The sequence below is a fragment of the Denticeps clupeoides genome, chromosome 10 (assembly GCF_900700375.1).
Source record: "Denticeps clupeoides chromosome 10, fDenClu1.1, whole genome shotgun sequence".
NCBI classification, from domain to species: domain Eukaryota; kingdom Metazoa; phylum Chordata; class Actinopteri; order Clupeiformes; family Denticipitidae; genus Denticeps; species Denticeps clupeoides.
In genome coordinates, this window is record NC_041716.1 from 3385457 (window position 1) to 3405720 (window position 20264).

At 44.1% G+C, this 20264-nt stretch overlaps 5 protein-coding genes across 10 annotated transcripts in view; 3 read left to right on the forward strand and 2 right to left on the reverse strand.

The window, feature by feature from the left end:
* Positions 1 to 588, reverse strand: part of magixb (MAGI family member, X-linked b) — a 51985-nt gene extending 51397 nt beyond the window's left edge. For all 5 annotated transcript variants that reach the window (XM_028994427.1, XM_028994426.1, XM_028994423.1 and 2 more), the window contains exon 1: positions 117 to 588. In XM_028994427.1, the coding sequence (XP_028850260.1) occupies positions 117 to 199 (83 nt within the window). In that variant the 5' untranslated portion in view covers positions 200 to 588. The remainder of the gene's footprint in view (positions 1 to 116) is intronic.
* A 250-nt stretch (positions 589 to 838) lies between these two features.
* On the forward strand, positions 839 to 9716 carry gpkow (G patch domain and KOW motifs). Of its 2 annotated transcripts, none has more exons than XM_028994439.1 (13): positions 839 to 953; positions 1058 to 1290; positions 2053 to 2260; positions 2547 to 2716; positions 2802 to 2941; positions 5143 to 5249; positions 5828 to 6032; positions 6148 to 6280; positions 7837 to 8020; positions 8448 to 8589; positions 8839 to 8908; positions 9115 to 9200; positions 9455 to 9716. In XM_028994439.1, exons 3-13 carry the CDS (start codon positions 2070 to 2072, stop codon positions 9572 to 9574), a joined length of 1548 nt encoding a protein of 515 aa, XP_028850272.1. In that variant the 5' UTR covers positions 839 to 953; positions 1058 to 1290; positions 2053 to 2069; the 3' UTR covers positions 9575 to 9716. The 2 variants fall into 2 exon arrangements, with proteins under 2 accessions (XP_028850272.1, XP_028850273.1); XM_028994440.1 differs by having other exon boundaries at positions 847 to 953; positions 8466 to 8589.
* A 163-nt stretch (positions 9717 to 9879) lies between these two features.
* On the reverse strand, positions 9880 to 12529 carry pqbp1 (polyglutamine binding protein 1). Its single transcript, XM_028994455.1, has 7 exons — positions 12451 to 12529; positions 11406 to 11503; positions 10985 to 11096; positions 10796 to 10896; positions 10533 to 10709; positions 10395 to 10458; positions 9880 to 10308 (listed from the first exon to the last, which is right to left on the reverse strand). Exons 2-7 carry the CDS (start codon positions 11470 to 11472, stop codon positions 10155 to 10157), a joined length of 675 nt encoding a protein of 224 aa, XP_028850288.1. The 5' UTR covers positions 11473 to 11503; positions 12451 to 12529; the 3' UTR covers positions 9880 to 10154.
* Positions 12530 to 13625: 1096 nt separating this feature from the next.
* On the forward strand, positions 13626 to 16388 carry mkrn4 (makorin, ring finger protein, 4). Its single transcript, XM_028994449.1, has 8 exons — positions 13626 to 13756; positions 14194 to 14313; positions 14407 to 14666; positions 14743 to 14834; positions 14921 to 15156; positions 15241 to 15348; positions 15443 to 15560; positions 15644 to 16388. Exons 1-8 carry the CDS (start codon positions 13686 to 13688, stop codon positions 15809 to 15811), a joined length of 1173 nt encoding a protein of 390 aa, XP_028850282.1. The 5' UTR covers positions 13626 to 13685; the 3' UTR covers positions 15812 to 16388.
* Positions 16389 to 17170: 782 nt separating this feature from the next.
* On the forward strand, positions 17171 to 20045 carry LOC114798610 (translocase of inner mitochondrial membrane 17 homolog B (yeast)). The gene is given in 6 exon segments (XM_028994456.1): positions 17171 to 17226; positions 18000 to 18109; positions 18112 to 18255; positions 18330 to 18458; positions 18892 to 19002; positions 19093 to 20045. Coding segments are annotated over 6 exon segments (576 nt in total). The 5' UTR covers positions 17171 to 17200; the 3' UTR covers positions 19149 to 20045.
* The last annotated feature ends 219 nt before the right edge of the window (positions 20046 to 20264 follow it).

The window sequence follows — 20264 nt, forward strand, 5'->3', positions numbered from 1 at the left end:
TCAGTGAACTGGTGAACCCGTTATCTCCTCCACCATCTCCCACCCAATAGTCACACGCACGCACACACACACACACACACACACGCACGCACAAATATTTTGGGCCAAATACTGACCTGCATTGGCGCTGGCACACACACATTCTCTTCAAGCAGTTAAGCCGCTCAGACAGGACCCGTTTGAACGCGTCTATGTACATTTGGCCCCGGCCGAGAACCGGACCCCAGCGGTCCCAGAACCCACAGCGAGGACGGAAGCGTGGACGTGGTCTTCGCACCGGACACACGCGCGCGGAGCCGCATGTGCACCAGACGAGGACTTTCTTTCTCTTTCTTTTGTTCTGTCAGTTTCTCTCTTTTTTTTTTTCTTTCTTTCTTTCTTTCTTTCTTTCTTTCTTTCTTTCTTTCTTTCTTTCTTTCTTTCCTTTTTCTTTTAAGCGAGCGCCCGCTGCGTGGATAATTCGCGCGAAGTCCGTACGAGATGCGCGCGCCGCGCGGTTTGTTTGGACACTGTGTCGCACGAGAGGGTCGCGCGCGACGTGTGACGAGAGAGAGAGATGGAGAGAGGTGGAGAGAGAGACAGAGAGAGAGAGAGGAGAGAGAACACCGAGAGAGAGATGGAAAGAGAGGTGGAGAGAGAGAGAGAGAAGGAGAGAGAACAGCGAGAGAGAGATGGAAAGAGAGGTGGAGAGAGAGAGAGAGAGAGAGTATAGAGAGAGGGGGAGAGATAGAGATAGAGATGGAGAGAGGTGGAGAGAGAGAGAGTATAGAGAGAGGGGGAGAGATAGAGATGGAGAGAGTGAGGGAGAGAGAGAGAGAGAGAGGGAGGGAGAGAGTGACAGTGACATGCATAATCAAAAAAAAGAAAAAGCAAGCAAGAGAGACGCCGGACCGACGGTGAGAAGGAGAACTTTTATTCCGTCCCGACACGTCGCACGCATTATTATTATAGAGGTGACTTTAAACGGCCGCGGAATGCAAAAAAAAACCACACACACAATAAATAATCTTACCTTCATGTTTTACCTTTGATTTTTGTCATTGTGTCTTTTGCGCAGTGTCCCTTGTCGTCGGAAGCCGGGCACGGCGGCGATATCGATCCGGGCCGGGGGAAGGAAGGCGTGTCGGTGCTGAAGGGACCGCGAGTCGTCCGCACCGGGCCGCCCGGGACGCGATTCAAGCTCAGTTCCGCGCCCGCGGCGCGCAGCCCGGCCACCGCGAGGAGCCGAGAAGCGGCGGCGGCGGCGGCGGCGGCGACAAGGAGCAACAAGGAGGAGGAGGAGAGGAGGAGGTGGGCTGGAGGAAGGGAGCAGAACCGCCCCTAGTGTAAACGCCTCGCCAATTTAGTAAAAACGCAGCCTTTAATCATAGATGGAAGTTACTTTCATTCTCTGGGGACGGACATGTTTAATATGGAACTTCGGGAATATTTCTAGTGGGTCGTTTATTATTGATGAATAAGAAAACTTTATTAATCCCGAAGAAAATAGCTTAAAATAAGTCCATCGAGCCAGAAATATCCTTCGGGAATTTTAGCCGATTTTATTCATTTTATTAATGTACTTATTTTATTCATAATACTTCACAATTCATAAGGCTAGATGCACATAACTTCACGGACTTCTCCTTAAATAAAAATGTTGCCCCCAATATAAATCGGGTTCGTCTTATTTTCTCTTTTTATATAATTTTCTTTCTTTTTTATTACAAAAGTCGCTTAAATAGTAATTTTGGTAAATGTTCTATTATTAGAAATGTTCTTGTGTGTTTAGTGTGTAGTATCTAAGAGTCTTTCACATTTTTAACATGTTAAAATCTTTCACAAAGTATCCAAGTAATATATGGAGTTTGTCCAAAGTAATCAGGCACAGGGCGTGAAGTCCCAATCCTATACCGCTTTTTCTTAAGACATTTAGCCAAGCTTATCGGGTTACGTCACGAAATGTCCAACGCAAGGCATTGTGGGTAATGTAGTATCGCTTACGCCGTTTCACGTAGAGTTTTTCCTTCACTAGACTTCATTACCCACAGTCCTTTGCCCCTCTTTGTACAGGAAGCCGTTTCGGGAACATGGCGTCGTCGCATCCCGGGCTGGAGCGCGATGACAGCGGCCAGCAGAGTAACGCGATTTGCTCGCCAAGGGCGGAGAAGAAAACTGGACTCGTTTCGTTCGGCTTCAGCAAAACGCTGAGTCGGGCCAAAACAGAAAGGGAAGAGGCTCGGGACTATTTAACCGGGGTCGAGGGGAGGGAACTGAAAAGGTAAACAGCCATCATGCGTCACGTCGTTTACGTTAATCACTAAATTACCTCGTTTGAATTACCTCAAAGTAACAAATGAGTTTGTAATGGTCATTTGTTGATTTATTTCTTAATTAAGAGATCTAAAATAGGTATTGTCTGCCCTTGCACCACAGCGACGACTTCGCTTTCCGCTCCTGCTGTTGTTTTCTGGAAAAACGATTCCAATCGTATGAAGGCGGGAGTTTAAAACGTGCCTTTGTCTTAGTGTAGTTTAGTTTTTTTCACCCGTCTTATCCGCTTACAGCACCAAGCCGGTGGAGAAACCCAAGGAGCTGATCATTCCTCTAATACATAAGAATCGGTGGTACAAGAACGATGACTCAAAACCAGACGAAAAACAGAAGGACAGGTCGGAATGGCCCGCTCAAGAGCAAGATTCCATGGAGTCTCAGGCAGTCCAGGAGTTAATTGAAGGTTCGTTGCTGTGTTTGTGTCAATAAAACAAAAATGATTTGTCCTAAACCAAAAAAAATTAAACATGGCCCATTGTCCATTGTAGAATCACAGAGACACCAGGAGAGGTGGAACAATGGGCCGCAAACAGACCTGGACCTGTCCATTCCCCTGCTGATGCAGAACCAGGTCCCCGAGGGCTACGAGGATGGAGATCACGTCAGAGTTGACCTCCGGCCTGAATCTGTAAGTCTGCAGCCCTTGTGTGGAAACTTAAGGTCGCGAGCACTGCAGTTCGCCACTATTCATGTTACTCCGCTGGCCGCCCATGGCCGATTTAATCAAATTCAAGTCATTGACTCTCTTTGCCGAGGCATACGCTCCGCTGTCTTCCTGGGGAGGTGGTGGCATCCCAGTTTTTGTCTTGATGCCTGGGTTTTGGACTTTATACGCTGACTGTTTTATTACATGTGTACTCATCTTCAGTAAAATAAATTTTGTTCCCAGCAAGATACATAATTGACTTGGTATCAACTAACTAAGTGAAACTGTAGTTGCAGCAATTTAATGCTCATCAGATCATTTGGGCAGATATGGCCGGCCGCAGCTCATTTTCAGGCTGTATTCTTCTGAAATACTGATGATTTGAATTAACGAGACTTTTCTGAAATGCACATTGCACGAGGCAATAGTTCAGAATCCACCGCCATCTTTGTGGTCGGCCTAGTGAACGTCTGTAATTGATAGCTGTAGTGCAAGATGAGCGTTGCATAACTGGTACGGAACGTTGCTTGGTGCGTGTGACTGTTTCCCTCGATCTGTAGGACTGTTATGTGCATGACTCGACTGTGAATGATTTCGGAGATTTCAGATCATAGATGCAGGGAACGGGGAAAGACTGATGCTTTTATTCTGAAGGTGCCCGGACAGTAATAATAACGAGGGAAGGGTAGCCCAGACGATGGTTCTGTTACCAGTCTGTACGGTTTTCTTGCAGATGTTCCTATGTCAGGTGCCCTTTGCACCAGGGATATGATGGTGAGGATCTGCTAACTGATGTGGCGTTTGTGGTCCCTCAATCTGCATAACTCTGTGTCAGCAGGACAGTTCAAGATCATTCGAAGACGCACCAGCAGCACGGTCTTAAAATAGATTCTGGGCATACCGTCATGCTGTTTGCGTGTGTGCATACGGAGACACCCCTCTGCTGACAGTGGGTGTGTGTCTTTAATGAAGTTAGAGTGGTGAAGCATCCCCGATGCCTTAAAAAGTGCAGCATCAGCATACATCGCCAGCCCCGCCCTTCTCCGCCTGGGTCTCTGGAGGCGGCTGTTCAGCAGTCCCACCTCGCTCTGTCCTGGCCGGCCTGTCGCGGTGAGACGTGCCCTTTTCCGTCTCCGTGTCCCATTACCGCCTGGCACCGAGTTGCTAAGGCAACACTGCAACCTTTTATAACAGCGCAGAAATTTTTCCAGAAGTCAGAAAGGTCATTGGTTGAAATTTTGCTTTGTACGTGACTCGTTTGGCCATTAAATGTTTAAAACTCTAATGTACCTCAAATAATGATACACCCGTTGTTAATTAACATCTTGTATAGTTGTGTTTTCTGTGTGATAGGTGCATTTATGTAGTAATTGTGCATTAATTAAACAGTGTTGCAATATAGGGACATGTTGTCATATGTCAAGATTTAAGATTTTATTTGTCACATGTGAGTTCTAGCATTATAGTTATTGCAGTACAATTCATCCTGAGCCACTCTGTTTGGGCTGTACACAGTTAAAGAAATAAAGTTATAAAAATACTAAAAAAAAATTGAATATAAAGGGAATACGGCTAGTTAAATGTAAGCAAGCAAAAATTTATGTTCCAGGAAAGTTTAATAATAATTTAAATGTAATACATTTTTCGGGGGTAAAACCTGATTAACGTAATAAAGCACGTCCAGAAGTGCCATGCCAGACAGCGAAACAAAAACCAGCGGACATTTCCAATCATTGCATACATATATTTGTGTAATTGTTAAAATGACTCTTTTACATGAAAAAGAAAACATTATTAATTCTGGATCTGCCAATATCAGTATCGGAATTCAGAAAGATGGATTGGTGAATCCTTAGTTATAAAATTTTGAATGGTTGCTGACTAATTAAGTGGACACACATATGTATTTGTGTGTGTTTGTATAAAATGTATTGAAATTGTAATGAAATTAGCCTGCAGAGAATTGAAATGACTGCACCCTAGGCCTAGATCTAGATGATACAAATCCTGTTTGCCACCTTTTTGTATTTTACTGTAGGTCAGTAACAAATGAGAAAATACTGAGCTGGTCACGTTACGTGATTTATCAGTAATGTGATTTATGCAGCGCTAGTTACCTTGTTGCACTGCTCACTGCGTATCAATATAATTAATGTCGCATCTGATGAGATCTGCCTCGTCAGTCCACAGAGGCGGACTACGAGCAGGTTCCTGTGGAGGCATACGGGATGGCCATGCTGAAGGGGATGGGCTGGAAGGCGGGCGAAGGCATCGGACGCACCTTTAAACAGTAAGCACCACGATAACGCTGATCCTGGCTTGTTTCGGAGCAGATTCAGTACCTGTGTGAATGTGGGTGTTTTTTTTTTACGGGGTCCGGTGTGCTGTGACATGTTTAGATTGCAACCAGTTCATCTCATCAGATCAGAATGTATTTAATGACTTTGAAGATTATTATTTTTTTGTCTCTTATTCAACATATGCCATCGTTCTGTTCTTTAGGATTATATCACACTCAGTCACGTATTTACATGAGATTATGTGAGTATTTTTGTCTCAGGAACAGTGATGGATCAAATAATAGTAAGAGTGGTGTGTTTTTTTTTTTTTTTTTTTTATCTTGCGTGCTTAAGGCCCATCTGTTTTGTGGCCCTCTCTAGTAAATTTACTTTATTAAATCACTCTCTGTTGCTCAGTCCCATGTTTGTACATTTCGTACGTTTCAGTAAGACTTAAATCAGATCTATTTACAAGTGCCCCTTGGTGAATTGAGTAGCATATAGATCCATGCCTAATAAAATGCCCAAAGGTCTGACAGATATAGTATTGCATATGAAAAGCCTGCGTTTGTTTCTTTTTCTCTATCAGAGACGTAAAGCCCATTGAACACCAGTTGAGGCCTAAAGGCCTCGGCCTGGGTGCTGACCGCTCTGCCATTAAGGATCTGGAGCCCAGTGGCCCCAAAAGGCCTCCAAAACCAGGGGAGGAGAGGAAGGAAGAGGAGCAGCTGGTTCTGGGGCCGGGCGGCTGCGTGCTGGTGCAGGCTGGCGCCCATAAGGACCTTTATGGGAAGGTACTGCTCTGAAACGCTGCCACTACAGGCAGTCTGGAGTCAAGCATGTTTTCTGCACGTATAAACCAGTCATTCGCCAATTCCAACATTTTCTCCAACCGTCTGCCTCTGTCAGATAGAGGGGGTGGACCCGGACAACGCCCGCGTTGTGGTGAAGCTGGCTCTGGGCAGCAATACAGTGACCATCAGCCAGCACTCGCTACGTCTGGTCCCTCGCAAGGAGTACGACAAATATGGGAAAGACCTCAGTAAGTCTCCGGAGCTGAGCAGTTATAAAGCTGTGGCTACCATGTAATGAAGGTTTTTCCCCCACTCAGATGTTCTCCTGCTCATTAGACTACACCACACTATTTTAATTACTATTGAGAGCAGTTTTTCCAGATTGATCTTGAAATGGTCAAACAAAAACAAAAAAGTATGTTATATCTGTTTCAGCAGGCCTTATTAAACTAAGGCCTTGTCCACACGAGAACGCTTTTCTCTGGGTTTTTTCGGTTTCGGATTGTTATCTGAAATTATGTCATCCACATGGAGATGCAGAGAACGGCCCAAACTCTTTTTTTTTTAACCCCACCACCTGTAAGTGGCGCCGTAACTTTTAAGCTCACTTAAAGTGCTCTGCTTGTGGGTACCCCTCTAATAAATGTATTTGCATTCACATATATGATTGATTTTCCCATTAATCATCATTACACATCAATACTGCACATTTACGTAATTCGGTGGAAAAAGAAAACTTTGTTGTTCCGTGGTCCTCGCCCACTTTGTTATTAATCATAGGTTGCACCGCTGCAATATGTGGAAAGGACATTTGACACAGTTATGGAGATAGGATTATGCAGGTGTTTTTATCAATAATGAATAGGTGAGTGATTAAACCAACCATTACACTTATTTTATCCCATCATGGACCTCATGTTCCGCACAGCATTCGGACAGAACACAAGCGGCGCGGCTGAAAATGGGGCGCAGATAGCCTGGAAACTTCTCCATTCTGGGAGGCTGCCCAGCTTGTTGTTGTCCCGGGCGATACGCCGGGTGGACGTGTAGATGGCGCAGGGGGGGGGGGTCTTATTAATGATCAGAGTAATTTCATAGTTTCATAAATTGAGTGCTAGTCAAATCCCAATTTACCACGTCAACCAATCAGCGGCATTCCTGTCGCGTGGATCATCCTTGAGGGCAGGACTCCCATCGGGATAGATATGATTCAGCATAACATGTAGCTGATCACTCTCAATCACAGACTATTGATCCGCACTGACCCCTCACGTAAAAAGTGGACAAGTGATGTGAAACCGCGACCGCAGAGTTTCCCACAGATGAGATTCTCTTCTCGTTAATAATGAATTATCGGCTATTGGTTTTGCGTTCACTGTTTTTTTAATGCATTCCCCATGCAGCAGCGCGGTGGTGGGTGTGCTCCTCGGGGGGAAGTTCAAGCACCAACGGTTAATAAAGAGACCAAATAGACTTTATGGCCATCGTGTTTTTATATTCGAACACTTCATATCTGCCTACGAGGGACAGCAGGTCCACCCAAGGTCACAAATTCTTTTTTTTTTTTTTTTTTACCACAAACTGCTCTTTTACTCTGACTGACATTGGAGCTGCCGGGAGAATCCGATCTCTCCCTGGCCTCTTCCGCTTTATTTGTTGTAATCACAAAAACGAGTCATGGCACATACACAACTATCTTATTAGAAGATGTGATTGGTCTTAAAGAGGAAACTAAATGACTGTTTTAAAGGATGTTTTTCTTCTTATTGTTTTATTAATGCTTATTGATTTTAATGTTACCCAGGTCGGCTCAGCAAGGCCCACAAGGAGAAGGAGAAAGAGCGGGAGCGAGCACGGGAGCAGGATAGGAAAGAAGAGAAGGAGAGGCTGCAGAACGGCCGAGATGACAAGGGGAAGGACAGAGACAGGCAGCGTGACCGGGACAGAGACGATCGCAAGCGGAAACATTGCGAATCCAGTTCCGAAAGGTGAGTCAGACAGGATGTGTTCCAGACATTCCATCGTTCGTTCAGTCTGTCCAGCATTGTTCCAAGATATGGTAAATGTTAGATATTAAAAAGATATCAGAACAGCTTCAGTAGTTACTGCAGCGGTTCTGAGGTTTATTCCATTAAAAAAACATATTTTTATTTCTATAGTCACACATTGCCTTGAATGGACATTAAAGTGAATACTGGATGATTTCTCCAGATATTTTATTTAATGAGTGTTATAAAGTTGCCAGCATTTCTTGCATCATCAGTAGAAATAACACAGTTCATATGCACATTTATTTGCATAAGTTAAAGTAACATTGATTTTAGTATGTTAACATACAATATTAAAATAATTTGATGTATAATATTTTTTGTAAATGGGGTTGTATTCAGGTGAACACTGTCTTTTATGACATAGTTTTTACCCACCATTCAGAGAGAAGCCCCCAGCAGTAAAAGAATCTCGACCTGCGCCTCTGACCCCCTCCTGGCTACAGAGGGACCTCAGAGTGCGCTTTATAGACAAGGTTTTCAAAGGAGGACGATATTACAACTCAAAGGTTTGGAAAAACTGTCCAGCATTTAAAATTTTTTTTTGCATTCTTCTCCTTCGCCTGCACCTCTATTAAGTTCAGTATGGGGTCTGTGTTAAATTTTTTTCCTGCATGATCAGTGTATGAGTCAGCCCTCTGCACAATTTCAAGTTTGATTATTTGTGGCCTGTAATACATGCCATTAAGCTGTGCAATTTGAATATTTGCAGCCATACATATACGCATGTATGTAATTTATTTATTTATTTATTTCAGATGAGGGTGGAGGACGTTCTGACCCCACATACCTGCGTGTGTCGCACCGAAGAGGGTCTGCTATTAGATGGTAAAAACACTGCAGAGTTCTCAATCTACTGCTGCATTTATTCGTCTGACCATTCGACTGCTCCAGCGTGTACATCCGAGAGTTACAGTCCATCATTTGTTTTTGTAATAGTTTTAGATATTATATATTTACATAATGTGCGACTTTTTCTGTCTCTATTGACACCACCATTAAAAATATTCATGTCTCTTACTTGTCCTCTTCAGATGTGAAACAGACCATGCTAGAAACAATCGTGCCAAAGGGGGATTCTGACAACATCATGGTGGTGCTGGGACAGCACAGAGGACAGGTATGTAGGCGCAACCAAGCAATATTTAAAGACCGGAACAAGATATTTTGATATTTATATGTAACTGGAACTTGCAGTCAAAAAAAAAAATGATTGGGTGTGGTCTTTTTATCATGTCCAGATTTAGCACCTTTTTTCATTGTTGTTTGGTCCAGAACTAATGATTTTTTTTTTTTTTTCTAAGTAGTTGTGTTTCTATAGCAGAACCTGTTCTCCCGGTCAGTCTGCATTAATCCTGGGTTTTCGCATTGCAGGTGGGGAGGATATTAAAGCGGGATAAAGAGCGATGCCGGGCCATGGTGCAACTGGACCGATACGAGGAGCAGGTTTTCGCACTGGACTACGACTCCATTTGCCACTATGTTGGCGGATAAGAGCACTAAGACAGCCGGTTACTGCCCCATCCCTCACCGCGCCCACTGCCCAGTGGTGCAACCACCAACATTATGTTCAAGATATTGTGATATATATTGATGTTATCAGATTTTTTGTAATAAAAGCTTTTTTAAAAACTCAGTTACTGTGTCAGGTTCAGTCCAGTTCTTTTCTGAATGATATGGAAGTGAACCATCACCCTTGGTGAGCAGTGGGTAGCCATGACAGGCGCCCAGGGAGCAGTCTGTGGGGACTGTGCAATAATTGTATTAAGGTCATGTATTGATCTCACTTCTTAAGTCGCTACTTTAAAAACATTTTAATCACAAGTAAAAACATATTTACAAATCCAAAAACTACAGATGTAAACCACATGGTTCTGCCAAAAAAAAAAAACCTGTTGCTGATGAAACTTTTTTTTTGCTGGAATCACAAATGCATCTTCTAAGCATTACAGGATAATAAGGTGTCAATGAAAAACTGTGGATGTGATTCACTGCTACCATGCACAGCGAAAAAGACACTTCCGAACCAGGTGCGATGCAAAGAGAACCCAGGAATTGAATAGATGGCGCACGTTCAGTCCGAGTCCTGCTTCGTGAGCTCGGCATTGGCCCTGAGCACGGCGCCCGGGCTGGGGTAGGGTCGCTGTTGGAACAGGGGTCCTGCTGCCGTGGTATCTGCTCCAGTCTTGGCCTCGTTGCGCTTGGGCAGGCCAGTGGACCATGTTCCCCTGAGATAAATAAAACGCCACTTCACCCAAAACAGAAAATAATCCAAAAGGCTACAGTATTTAAAAAAAATCAATAAGAGAGTTACCGTGGGGCATCTGAATAAGCACTGGGATCCATGGGATCCATCTCCTCTGCCTTACGGTCTCTCCCTAAAGGAAGGAGAAAAATGTAAATGCATAAGTAAAGCATGGTAAATACATTTAGATGTACATGGCTACTTCACCTCTTTTTGCCTTGTTGTAAGGACCAGTGTCTTCTCTCCGTTGCATCCGTCTGTCCCTCTCTCTATCTCTGCCATCCTCTCGCTCCCGTTCCCTCTCGCGCTCCCGCTCTCTGTCCCTGTCTCGTTCCCTATCCGCCTTCTCAGCGTGCCTGTCGTTTCGGTCTTCGCCGGGATCCCCTGTAAAGGAACAAAAACCACGTCATCAAGGGAGGCCCAGCCGAGGACCAAGTGAGGACACCTCCGGGTCACTCCACGATCCATACCTCTTTGTTTCTTGGCCGCCTTGGTTATAACAGCGCTGGGGTCATTTGGGGAGAGCCACGAAACCAAGTCTGTTTCTACGTTCCAGTAGTACGGCAGGCCGCTGAAGGCATACGCATACGAGCACTTATTTACTTAGTAATCGTATGGGGGGGGGAGGGAATCACACAAATTCAACACCACCATCTTACCAAGCCGAGTCAAACACTTTGTACCAGTTGGCGGGTAAGCTTTCAGTTCTGGTGGCCTCGTAATCCACGTTGTTGTCATCGTAGTCCTCAGCAATGATCTCCTCTTCAGCTTCTAATAAAGATGAGTCCAGTCAACCCTGCGACTCTTTTAATTCAGTAAGTGACATGCACATCCACACAAGCAGGTCAATAAGATAAGACAATCCTTTATTGGTCAGACAAGTGGGAAAAAATAAATGAAACAAAAAACATCTACGCAAACAATCTGACTGAGCCACCGAAGGAGCTGCTCAGTGCTCAACGCCTCCACTGGGTCCAGAGGGCATCCTAGAACAGAGCTGACCATCCCGATCAGCCTGTTCAGCCTCTTTCTGTGGCCCGCAGAGATGCCACCAGTCATAAAAACATAAATCAGTTTTACCGTGCTCAGCATGTTTCAGGATCCCTCTCTTGGCCAGGCGTGCCAGCAGAGCCGGAGGGAGGGGCATCGTGGAGTTTAGAAAAAGAGACAAAATGAAGCTGCAAAAAAAAAAAAACACAGACACACAGTATAGGGTATACGTCTCGTAGCAGTGGCCTACAAGGTTATCAGAAGGTTGCCGGTTCGAATCCTGAATCTGCACGGTGCCACTGAACAAAACTCCGTCCCCACACACCTGTCATGGCTGCCCACTGCTCACTAAGGGTGATGGTTAAAAGCAGAGGACACGTTTCACTGTGTGAACCATGTGCTGTGGTGTCACAATGACAAATCACTTCACTTTAATCATATAAACTGGTCAGATCAGATTTAATGGTGGCTGTGTGACCACACCCGTCTGTGTGCTACTGAATGTTGGTTTTCATCCCTCACAACATGCTGCCACCTCTCTCTCTATTTAAAAGCAGTCACTTTCTCACTTCATCTAATGTCACTTTACTCAAAGTCATTTCGTTTTTATTACGTTGCTGGGGTCTTTTTAAGACTACATTGCACTATTACTACTGTTCAGTTTTTACTTCATTTTATTTTAGGACAAAGAGCTTTTTTCTTATGTTATAATCTCAGCAGAAAGACACACGCCAGTTACAACTGCACGTGTGCACACATCTGTATTTTAATCCTCTATTTCCATTCAAAGACAACATGGTTCGTAAAAGGCCGGTAAAAGGAACAACCAATTTCGCGCAAAGCAGCGGAGTATAGGAAAAATATATTTCCCAAAGACGCACGAAGATCTGGTCCTTTGCGGCAACAAAAGTAATTCGCTTCTAAAGATGGAGAACATTGTTGTATCAACGCGATAAGCGATTTGGGGGAGAAATGATTCTCAGGTTCACGTTAGCTTAGCCAAACGGAGAAAACAAGCCAGCGTTACGAAATAGTACGTTTGCACACAAGTAGCAACCGTACATTTAAATGTGTTTGTTTACTGTTTTTAACGTTTTCACAAAGACAAATTTACGAAGGTCGGCTATTGACGTACCTTATGGTGTTTAAGTAATTATAATGAACACACCGCAGCTCGACCACATTCGACTGCTCGCTTGCGGCGCACACGCCACCTTCGGGCGCACGGTGATGACGTCAGCAGCGCCCTCTGCTGTTCACCATCGAACCGTGCATGGATCGGCGTAAAATTGATGGTAGTAATGGTGTTTGGTATCTAGAAAAAAATGCAATTTTCATTACATTTGAATCGCGTTTATTAACGTAAAAAAACTTGCATAAAAGAAAAATATATATATATATACAGTACAGGCCAAAAGTTTGACACACCTTCTCATTAGGTGTGTTTTCTTTATTTTCATGACCATTTACATTGGTAGATTATCACTGAAGGCATCAAAACAATGAATGAACACATGTGGCATTATGTACTTAACAAAAAGTGGAGACCCGGCCTCCACAGTCACTGGACCTGAACCCAGTCGAGATGGTTTAGGGTGAGCTGGACCGCAAAGGGGCCAACAAGTGCTAAACATCTCTAGGAACTCCTTCAAGACTGCTGGAAAACCATTTCAGGTGACGACCTCTTGAAGCTCATCGAGAGAATGTGAAAAGCCGTAATCAGAGCAAAGGGCGCCTATAAACTGGGATATAAAACATGTTTTCAGTTGTTTTCACCTGTGACGTGTACAATTCAAGAGCTTTTTTTGCGAACAAACGCAGAAAACGCTTCTTTCTGTTACGTGCCTGTGCGTGTTCCCCATGATTGAGTCACGTGCATCCGATTCTCTGCCGTGATTGGTCCGTCCCCTTAACGAGCAATTTAAAATACTATAAAGGTGAGTGTTGGACGCCCGCACGTCGCCAGTGAGAAGGAGGGTTGCAAAAAATAAAATAAAATAAAATAAAAAAAAATTAAGAAAGAAAGAAAGAAAGAAAGAACGAAATGGAGTCCAAGGGGATGAGTGGCAGCTCGTTAAGCGTCGCCGCGCACAGTGGAGTCATATGTCGGTACGGAAAATAAACACGGGTGAACAATAGTACGTTGCTAGCGCGTGTCCCCTGTGTTGTGCGTGTCTGTAAGCCGCCTTTAAAAGACGCGTTTGTTTTTATTGCCAACCGTTAACGACCGTGCGTCCCGCGAAAACTTCCCCCAAGTCCCCGAGTGGCCGTCCGCGGACGCGCGCCTCGTGCTCCGCCCTGATTGGTCCGCGTGTCTGACGTCACCCGCCAAGTTTTTTTCCGCCGTTTGGAAGTTGGCGCTGGACGAACATGAGCCGACATCGACTCCCGCCCTGGCGACCGAATAAGCGGAGTTCGGCCGCCGACCGACGAGTGTGCCGGTACCGCGCTGTGCTTCTTAACTTGTCTTTTTCGGCGTTTTCACCTTTTATCTGCCTATGCTGCCTCCGCTCTGTGCTCCGCAATGTTTACATCCGGTCGTAGCACAAAAAGGATCGCCCCCCCCCATCGGGCTCTTCTGTGCGGGTCGCTCCCCCCCGGGTCGCCCCAGTCCTTTCCAATTAAGAGGAGTATGTACCAGAGCCCAGCGGCTAGGGAAGCGGACTCTTAATCGAAGGGTCGCGGGTTCAAATCCCAAACTGTGAAGGTGCCAGGCGCCTTTCATGGCTGCTCACCAGGGGTGATGGTTAATTGGGATATTTCGCTGTCAGTGTACTGTGCATCATTCATATAACGCGTTTCTTTATGTATATGATATGTATGTATGTGTATGTATGTATATATATATATGTGTATGTGTTGTCCTCTCTTCCCTCAGTCATTTCATAAGTGGTTCCTGTCGTTTCGGTCCGAACTGTTACTACCTGCACGAGTGGCCCGAATCCCAGATATGCCGGTATTTCCAGAAAGGCCTGTGCTGGTATGGTGATAGCTGCAGGTATGTGCTGTTTTTTTTTTTTTTTTTTTTTTTTTTTTTTTTGTACTTCTCATTCTTCAGTGTAGTGGAACCGGGGCAGTTTTGTTTTGCCAGGTACATCCATGTCCCGCAAGCCAACGGGGGGACTCCAGGGGGCAGACGCGGCTCTGCGCCGGCAGGATCTCTCCCAGGCCGGCGCGGCTCCGAGCCGTCCCTCAACACGCTGGGGTTTCGCAGGCAGGGTCGGCGAGGCTCTGAGCCCGTGGTCACCAACGTGACCAACACTGACCGAGTCTCTGAGCGCATTGCACCAAACATCGCTGAGGACGAGGAAGGCGGCGTTACAGACGGAGTGACCCACCCTCAACAGCCAGGTATTGGAGTATATGTAAAAATGTCAGTCACTCTGACCGTGACCCCTGACCTGCGTGGTTTTATCGCATGTGCCAGTTGTAGCAGAAGGCCCGTCTGTTCAGGTGCCAGATTCGACCTCCGGCTCCAGCAGCCCAACAGACCAAGGAGCAGCCGACGTGGGTAAAGGGGTGCGTGTTGAAGCCCATTGGGTCTGGTTTACCTCAAGTCTGCTGGAAGGGATCATTTTTAATATAATGTCTGTTTTTGCACGCAGGGGGCTCGGTCGCCAGAGACCGATAGCGGTGCCGCCGCCTCGGCCAGCGCAGGCAACACCACAGCGTACGAGCAAAGCAAAGACGTGTCGTGTGGCATCTGCATGGACAAGGTGTACGAGAAGAGCAGCCCCCATAAACGCCGCTTTGGGATCTTGCCCAACTGTATCCATGCTTTTTGCCTGGAATGCATCGTTGCCTGGCGTAAAACCAAAGACTTCCAGGAGGATGTTGTTAAGTAAGGATTTTACTTATTTACTCTCTCCCTCTCTGACCTTGACCGATGAATCGTCATCGGTCCCGCGTCTCGTCTTTTCTGTAGATCTTGTCCCCAGTGCCGAGTGAAGTCGCCCTTCTACGTTCCTAATGGATACTGGGTGGAAGGCAAGCAGAAGGAGCTGCTCATCACTTCCTTCAAAGAGAGGAGCAGGTCCGACGTTCGACTTGCATTTATGCCCGTATGACTTGCAGCAATTTGTCTGTAATGAGTTTGCATTTTTTATATATATTTTTTTTCCCTTCAGTAAAATAAACTGCACCTTCTTCATGAGAGATGGGTGCTGCCCCTTCAAATCGGAGTGCATCTATCGTCATGAGCTGCCGCCTGGCTTCGTGCCCCATCGTAGGCGCCCGGCCTTTACAGTCAGTTGTTCGATTTTTTTTATCAAATCCATGTTTTTTTTTAATGTTTTTAGAAAAGCTGTATCGTCTCCTCCCACCCATAGCACCACTCGCTGACTATGGAGGATTTTGAGAACGATGGATTTCAAATTCTAGACTATGTCATTGCCTTGACTTTGCTGGGTGATTCTGACGACGACTTTCTGGACGACGATGATGACTTTGACGACGACCTGTTTTCCCAGCACTTGGAACATCACGACCTTTTCTGAAGATGCGCTTTCATGCACGGCACCTGTCTTTTGTCAGTTCAGTTGGCAGCTGTGCGTCAAGTTGAACTTTCTCGAAGTTTCTATGCTACAGCCACGGATTGTTCGTTCACCCTCTTTGCAGGAATCCTTATGCGATCCATATCAATTGAGAACGAGGGTGTTTTGGTTAGATTTAGATTTTCAATATTTGTAAGATTTAATCTAGGCCACTCCAGGGCTGAAAGGATTTATATATTTAAAAAAAAAAAAAAAAAGTTCTATACTTGACCGTAACCTGCCAGGATTTCCACCCCTGCCCCCTCTCAGGTTCCTCTCTGTTTTATAGTTCTTCTGTTTTTGCGCCCCTCAAACTGATGCTGTATTTGAATTTTTATGGGTCAGCGGTTGATATTTTTATGTATGTCTACAATCCTACACTTTTTAGGCATAATGGACATACTTAAGGAGCTCATGGAGATTGACAGGCTTATGGCAACCTTGTCTTTGTAGCAGTGTTAATTGGCATAAAAAGAGACCTAGTGTTTTTATTTCTTTTACTGTGTTATTCAATGAAAATAAAATGTGTTTTTGTAATGTACTAAAGTTGTTTTTTTTTTTTTAATAAAACTCAATGTTGCAAAATGAATGCATAAATAAAATATCTTGCAAAAGTTATTTACGGTTTCTACAATATTTAAAATCCATTTCTACCGTTGTCAATGCAGATTAAATGACCCATTAATGTTTATTTACCATCTGATTTATGAAAAAAAAAAATTATAATAATGTTTGGGGTGTATGTATAGATTTTTATCCAACCTTTTAGTTAGTTAATGCAGATATTATTGAGTTCCCATTTAAGTTTACTTTAATGCTATTGAAGATAAAAGCTATCAACGCCTCTGGTCTAGTTATTCTAAAGTGGACAGCAACTGATTAGGATCTATAAGCTTGATCCTTCATTGTAAATGTTCATAAATCTCGTATTCTGCTCTCTAATATAGTGCATGTCAAGATCAAACTACACTGAACAAGTAGCAGCGATATATGTCAGTGTATGGATATATTTAGTATATAGTATATGATTAAAAAAAATATGACTATGATTGTAGTAATAACACAGCACAGTGTGTTAAGGTGCAGGCTGTAATACTTCAGTCAAAAGTGCAATACTGTTCAGTTTGCAAATAAACTAATGGAGATGGTTTAAGGCTTCAGGTGAGGTGATGTGGATGATCCCGGGGGCAACATAGTACCTTCTCCTTCTTCACAATTCCGTGTGAAGAGTCCTGCAGTCCAAGTCCCTGTTCCGTCACGTGATTCAATGCGGAAGTGGCGCGTTCGAAAGTCGTCGTTCTCACTTCTCGACGCTCTCTGGCTGCGTCACAGGCTTGACGGCAGCGAAGCATCATGGAAGAATATGCCCGTGAACCCTGGTAAAGTAATACCCGGCGAAGGCGTCTCTTGTGCCGGTTTGCGTATGGAGTCGTGTCCCCCCCCCCCATGTACTATCGACTTTCTTCTTTAGCTTGTTTGGGGGTCCGCAGAGAGAGTGACAATACATTTACGCGATAAGGCTTTACCTTATACAACTGCTAACGTTGATCTTCAGTGATCCAAATGTTTATTTTCATGTTAAAAATATATCTTATATATATATCTTATTTGCAGAAATCGTGACGTCAATTATACGGACTTATTTAGTCGCATTTCTTCTATTAAGCGAATAATGTCTATTTAGGGCAGGGGCAAGAGAAAGCCAACTGCCAATGTTCATTTACATTTTTTGTAAATAGTCTAAATGTGTAAATTTGTGCAAATTGCTTTTGCAAATAGTCTAAATTCGTTAATGTTGTAAATATTATTATAGTCCTGTCGAGTCCACTATGTCATGACGCAACGCATTCTGATTGGCTCAAAATTCAATAAGGGACGAGCGGCTTATAATCTTATTTCATTTGTTTGACCCCTCAAGCAAAGTTGTGCAATGAGAAATATGATGTTTTTCTAAAAAAAAGAAAAAAAGCTAGCCCTCTAGCTTTCGTCCTCCCTTTGAACTCCCATTTGTTATACTTTTACAGTGTATTAATATTTATATATACATTTTTGTTTTCAATACGTACAATATATTGCATGTTATATAAATCAATATGTAGATACTCAGACATACATGTATCCAGTATGAATTACTGCATGTCTGTGTTTGCAGCCCTTGGCGAATAATAGATGACTGTGGAGGTGCATTCACCATGGGTGCCATTGGTGGGGGGGTCTTCCAGTCAATCAAAGGGTTTCGAAATGCCCCAGTGGTGAGTTGTGTTGGCATGAAATGAAGAAAAGGAGACTTTCTTCACCTAAGCTGATTTGTAAATTCTGCTTTCACATTGCTGAATGCTTGCAGGGTCTTCGCTACAGGCTGAAAGGCAGCGCCAATGCCATTAGAATAAGAGCACCACAGATCGGAGGTAAATTAGATTCTTTTTCTTCCTTTTTTACCCTTGTGGGCAGTATTAACTGTGGCACTGGGATATACTTTCAGGTAGTTTTGCAGTGTGGGGTGGGCTCTTCTCCACAATAGACTGTGGTCTAGTGCGATTGCGAGGGAAGGAGGACCCCTGGAACTCCATCACCAGCGGCGCAATGACTGGAGCAGTGCTGGCTGCACGCAGTGAGTACACTGGTGGCCTTTTCTTCTCCTTGTGGGTGGTAGTAGCCTAGTGGGTAACACATTCGCTTCTGAACCAGAAGACCACAAAGTCACAAGTAACCACTTGAAGTGAAAGTGAAGTGATAAGTCACCCTTTTAACAGTCACCCTTAGTTGAGCAGTGGGCAGCCATGAAAGGCGGCCGTGGAGCAGTGTGTGGGGACGGTGCACCTTGGCGGCTCGGGATTCAAACCGGCTAACCTGACATGATTAAGGGTTTGCTTTCTTACCTTATAGGCAACCACTGCTTGTCTCTTTAGGTACTGATCGTAAATCACTCTGGATAAGGGCATCTGATCAATGGGGTGGCGTCTTGAATCTGGATTTCGTGTTTTTAGAGCTCGGCCTAAATCTCCTCTTCATTATCAGCTATATGCACTTCATGACTCCTCCAGGTGGACCTCTGGCCATGGTGGGCTCAGCAATGATGGGCGGCATTCTGCTGGCCCTGATTGAAGGCTTCGGCATCCTGCTTACCAGATACACAGCACAGCAGTTCCAGAACCGTGAGTAAAACTGCCAAACGGCAAATGGAAAAGAAGAAAATTGATGATGCCACTGCATTTTCACATCCACTCTCTTCTCTCCCACTCCAGCCAGCCCTTTCGTGGGCGATCCAAGCCAACTTCCTGTGAAAGATGGCGGACAGTAGGAAGAAATAACTTCTGTTTACTGAGATGCCAGCAGGCTGAGAGAAAGGCAGGAAATGTGTAGACTTGTAGATCTTCCTTACAGGTAAATTTACCTTACCTTGGTTGATCTGAAGCTTGTCCTCAGTCTGAAAGTAGGCGTTGTTGTTGCTCAGGGTCTTTTGACATCAATTCAGTGTTTTTAATGAAAGCTAGGGCAATATCTGGGCAACATCAGCATTAAATATATCATAGTTTTGTTGTAAGAACAATGTGAAGAACACTGCTGAACACTCATTCCTCATTTTACAGACAAAGCCTGAGTCAAAATCTCAGGTTAAATGTCTCATAAGCACTTAAATTATGCTGAACCTTTATGTTTCACTGTTGTTGTTGCAAGGTATAGGGGTATATAAACGTTCAGACTATGTTGGGTTTATGAGTGGCAATACAGTCAACTGATTGAAATCAGTATACAAAGTCAGTTCAACCCATATCTGAAATGCTACATGCTGTTCGATTTACAGTATTTGATCACATGCATTCAAAATCTGTCCTTTTCATTGTTGCTCATATTGAAGAATCTGGAAGGTGAAAGTGAAGTGATTGTCATTGTGAAATGCTGCAGCACAGCACACATTGAACACAACGAAAGGTGTCCTCTGCTTTTAACCCATTACCCTTGGTGAGGAGTCACGCAATGAAAGTCACCCGGGGAGCAGTGTGTGGGGACGGTTCTCAGTGGCACATTGGCAGACCCGCGACCTTCTGATTACGGGTTCATTTCCTTACCCGCTAGGTCACCACTGCCTGGAACAACTTGGAGCTATTTTTGACCCATTTAGTAGTTTTTATGTATTCATTTCTAATGGAAAACGTTATATGTTTATAATGAATCAATAAAATATTTTATGGTTGCATATTAGTTATTTTCTTTGTCCAATAAGTCTGGGCCACTTATCATTGTTTTGTATGGAGTTTGAAATAAGCATTATTTTACTAAAATTTAAAATAACTATAAAATATTTTCAAACTATACGATCTAATTTTCATGACTACACAGATAATAAAAGTTTAAATATAACGTCTGTCTGCGCATACACTGATAGAATATCGTTCTGAGTTGTTTCAACCAATCG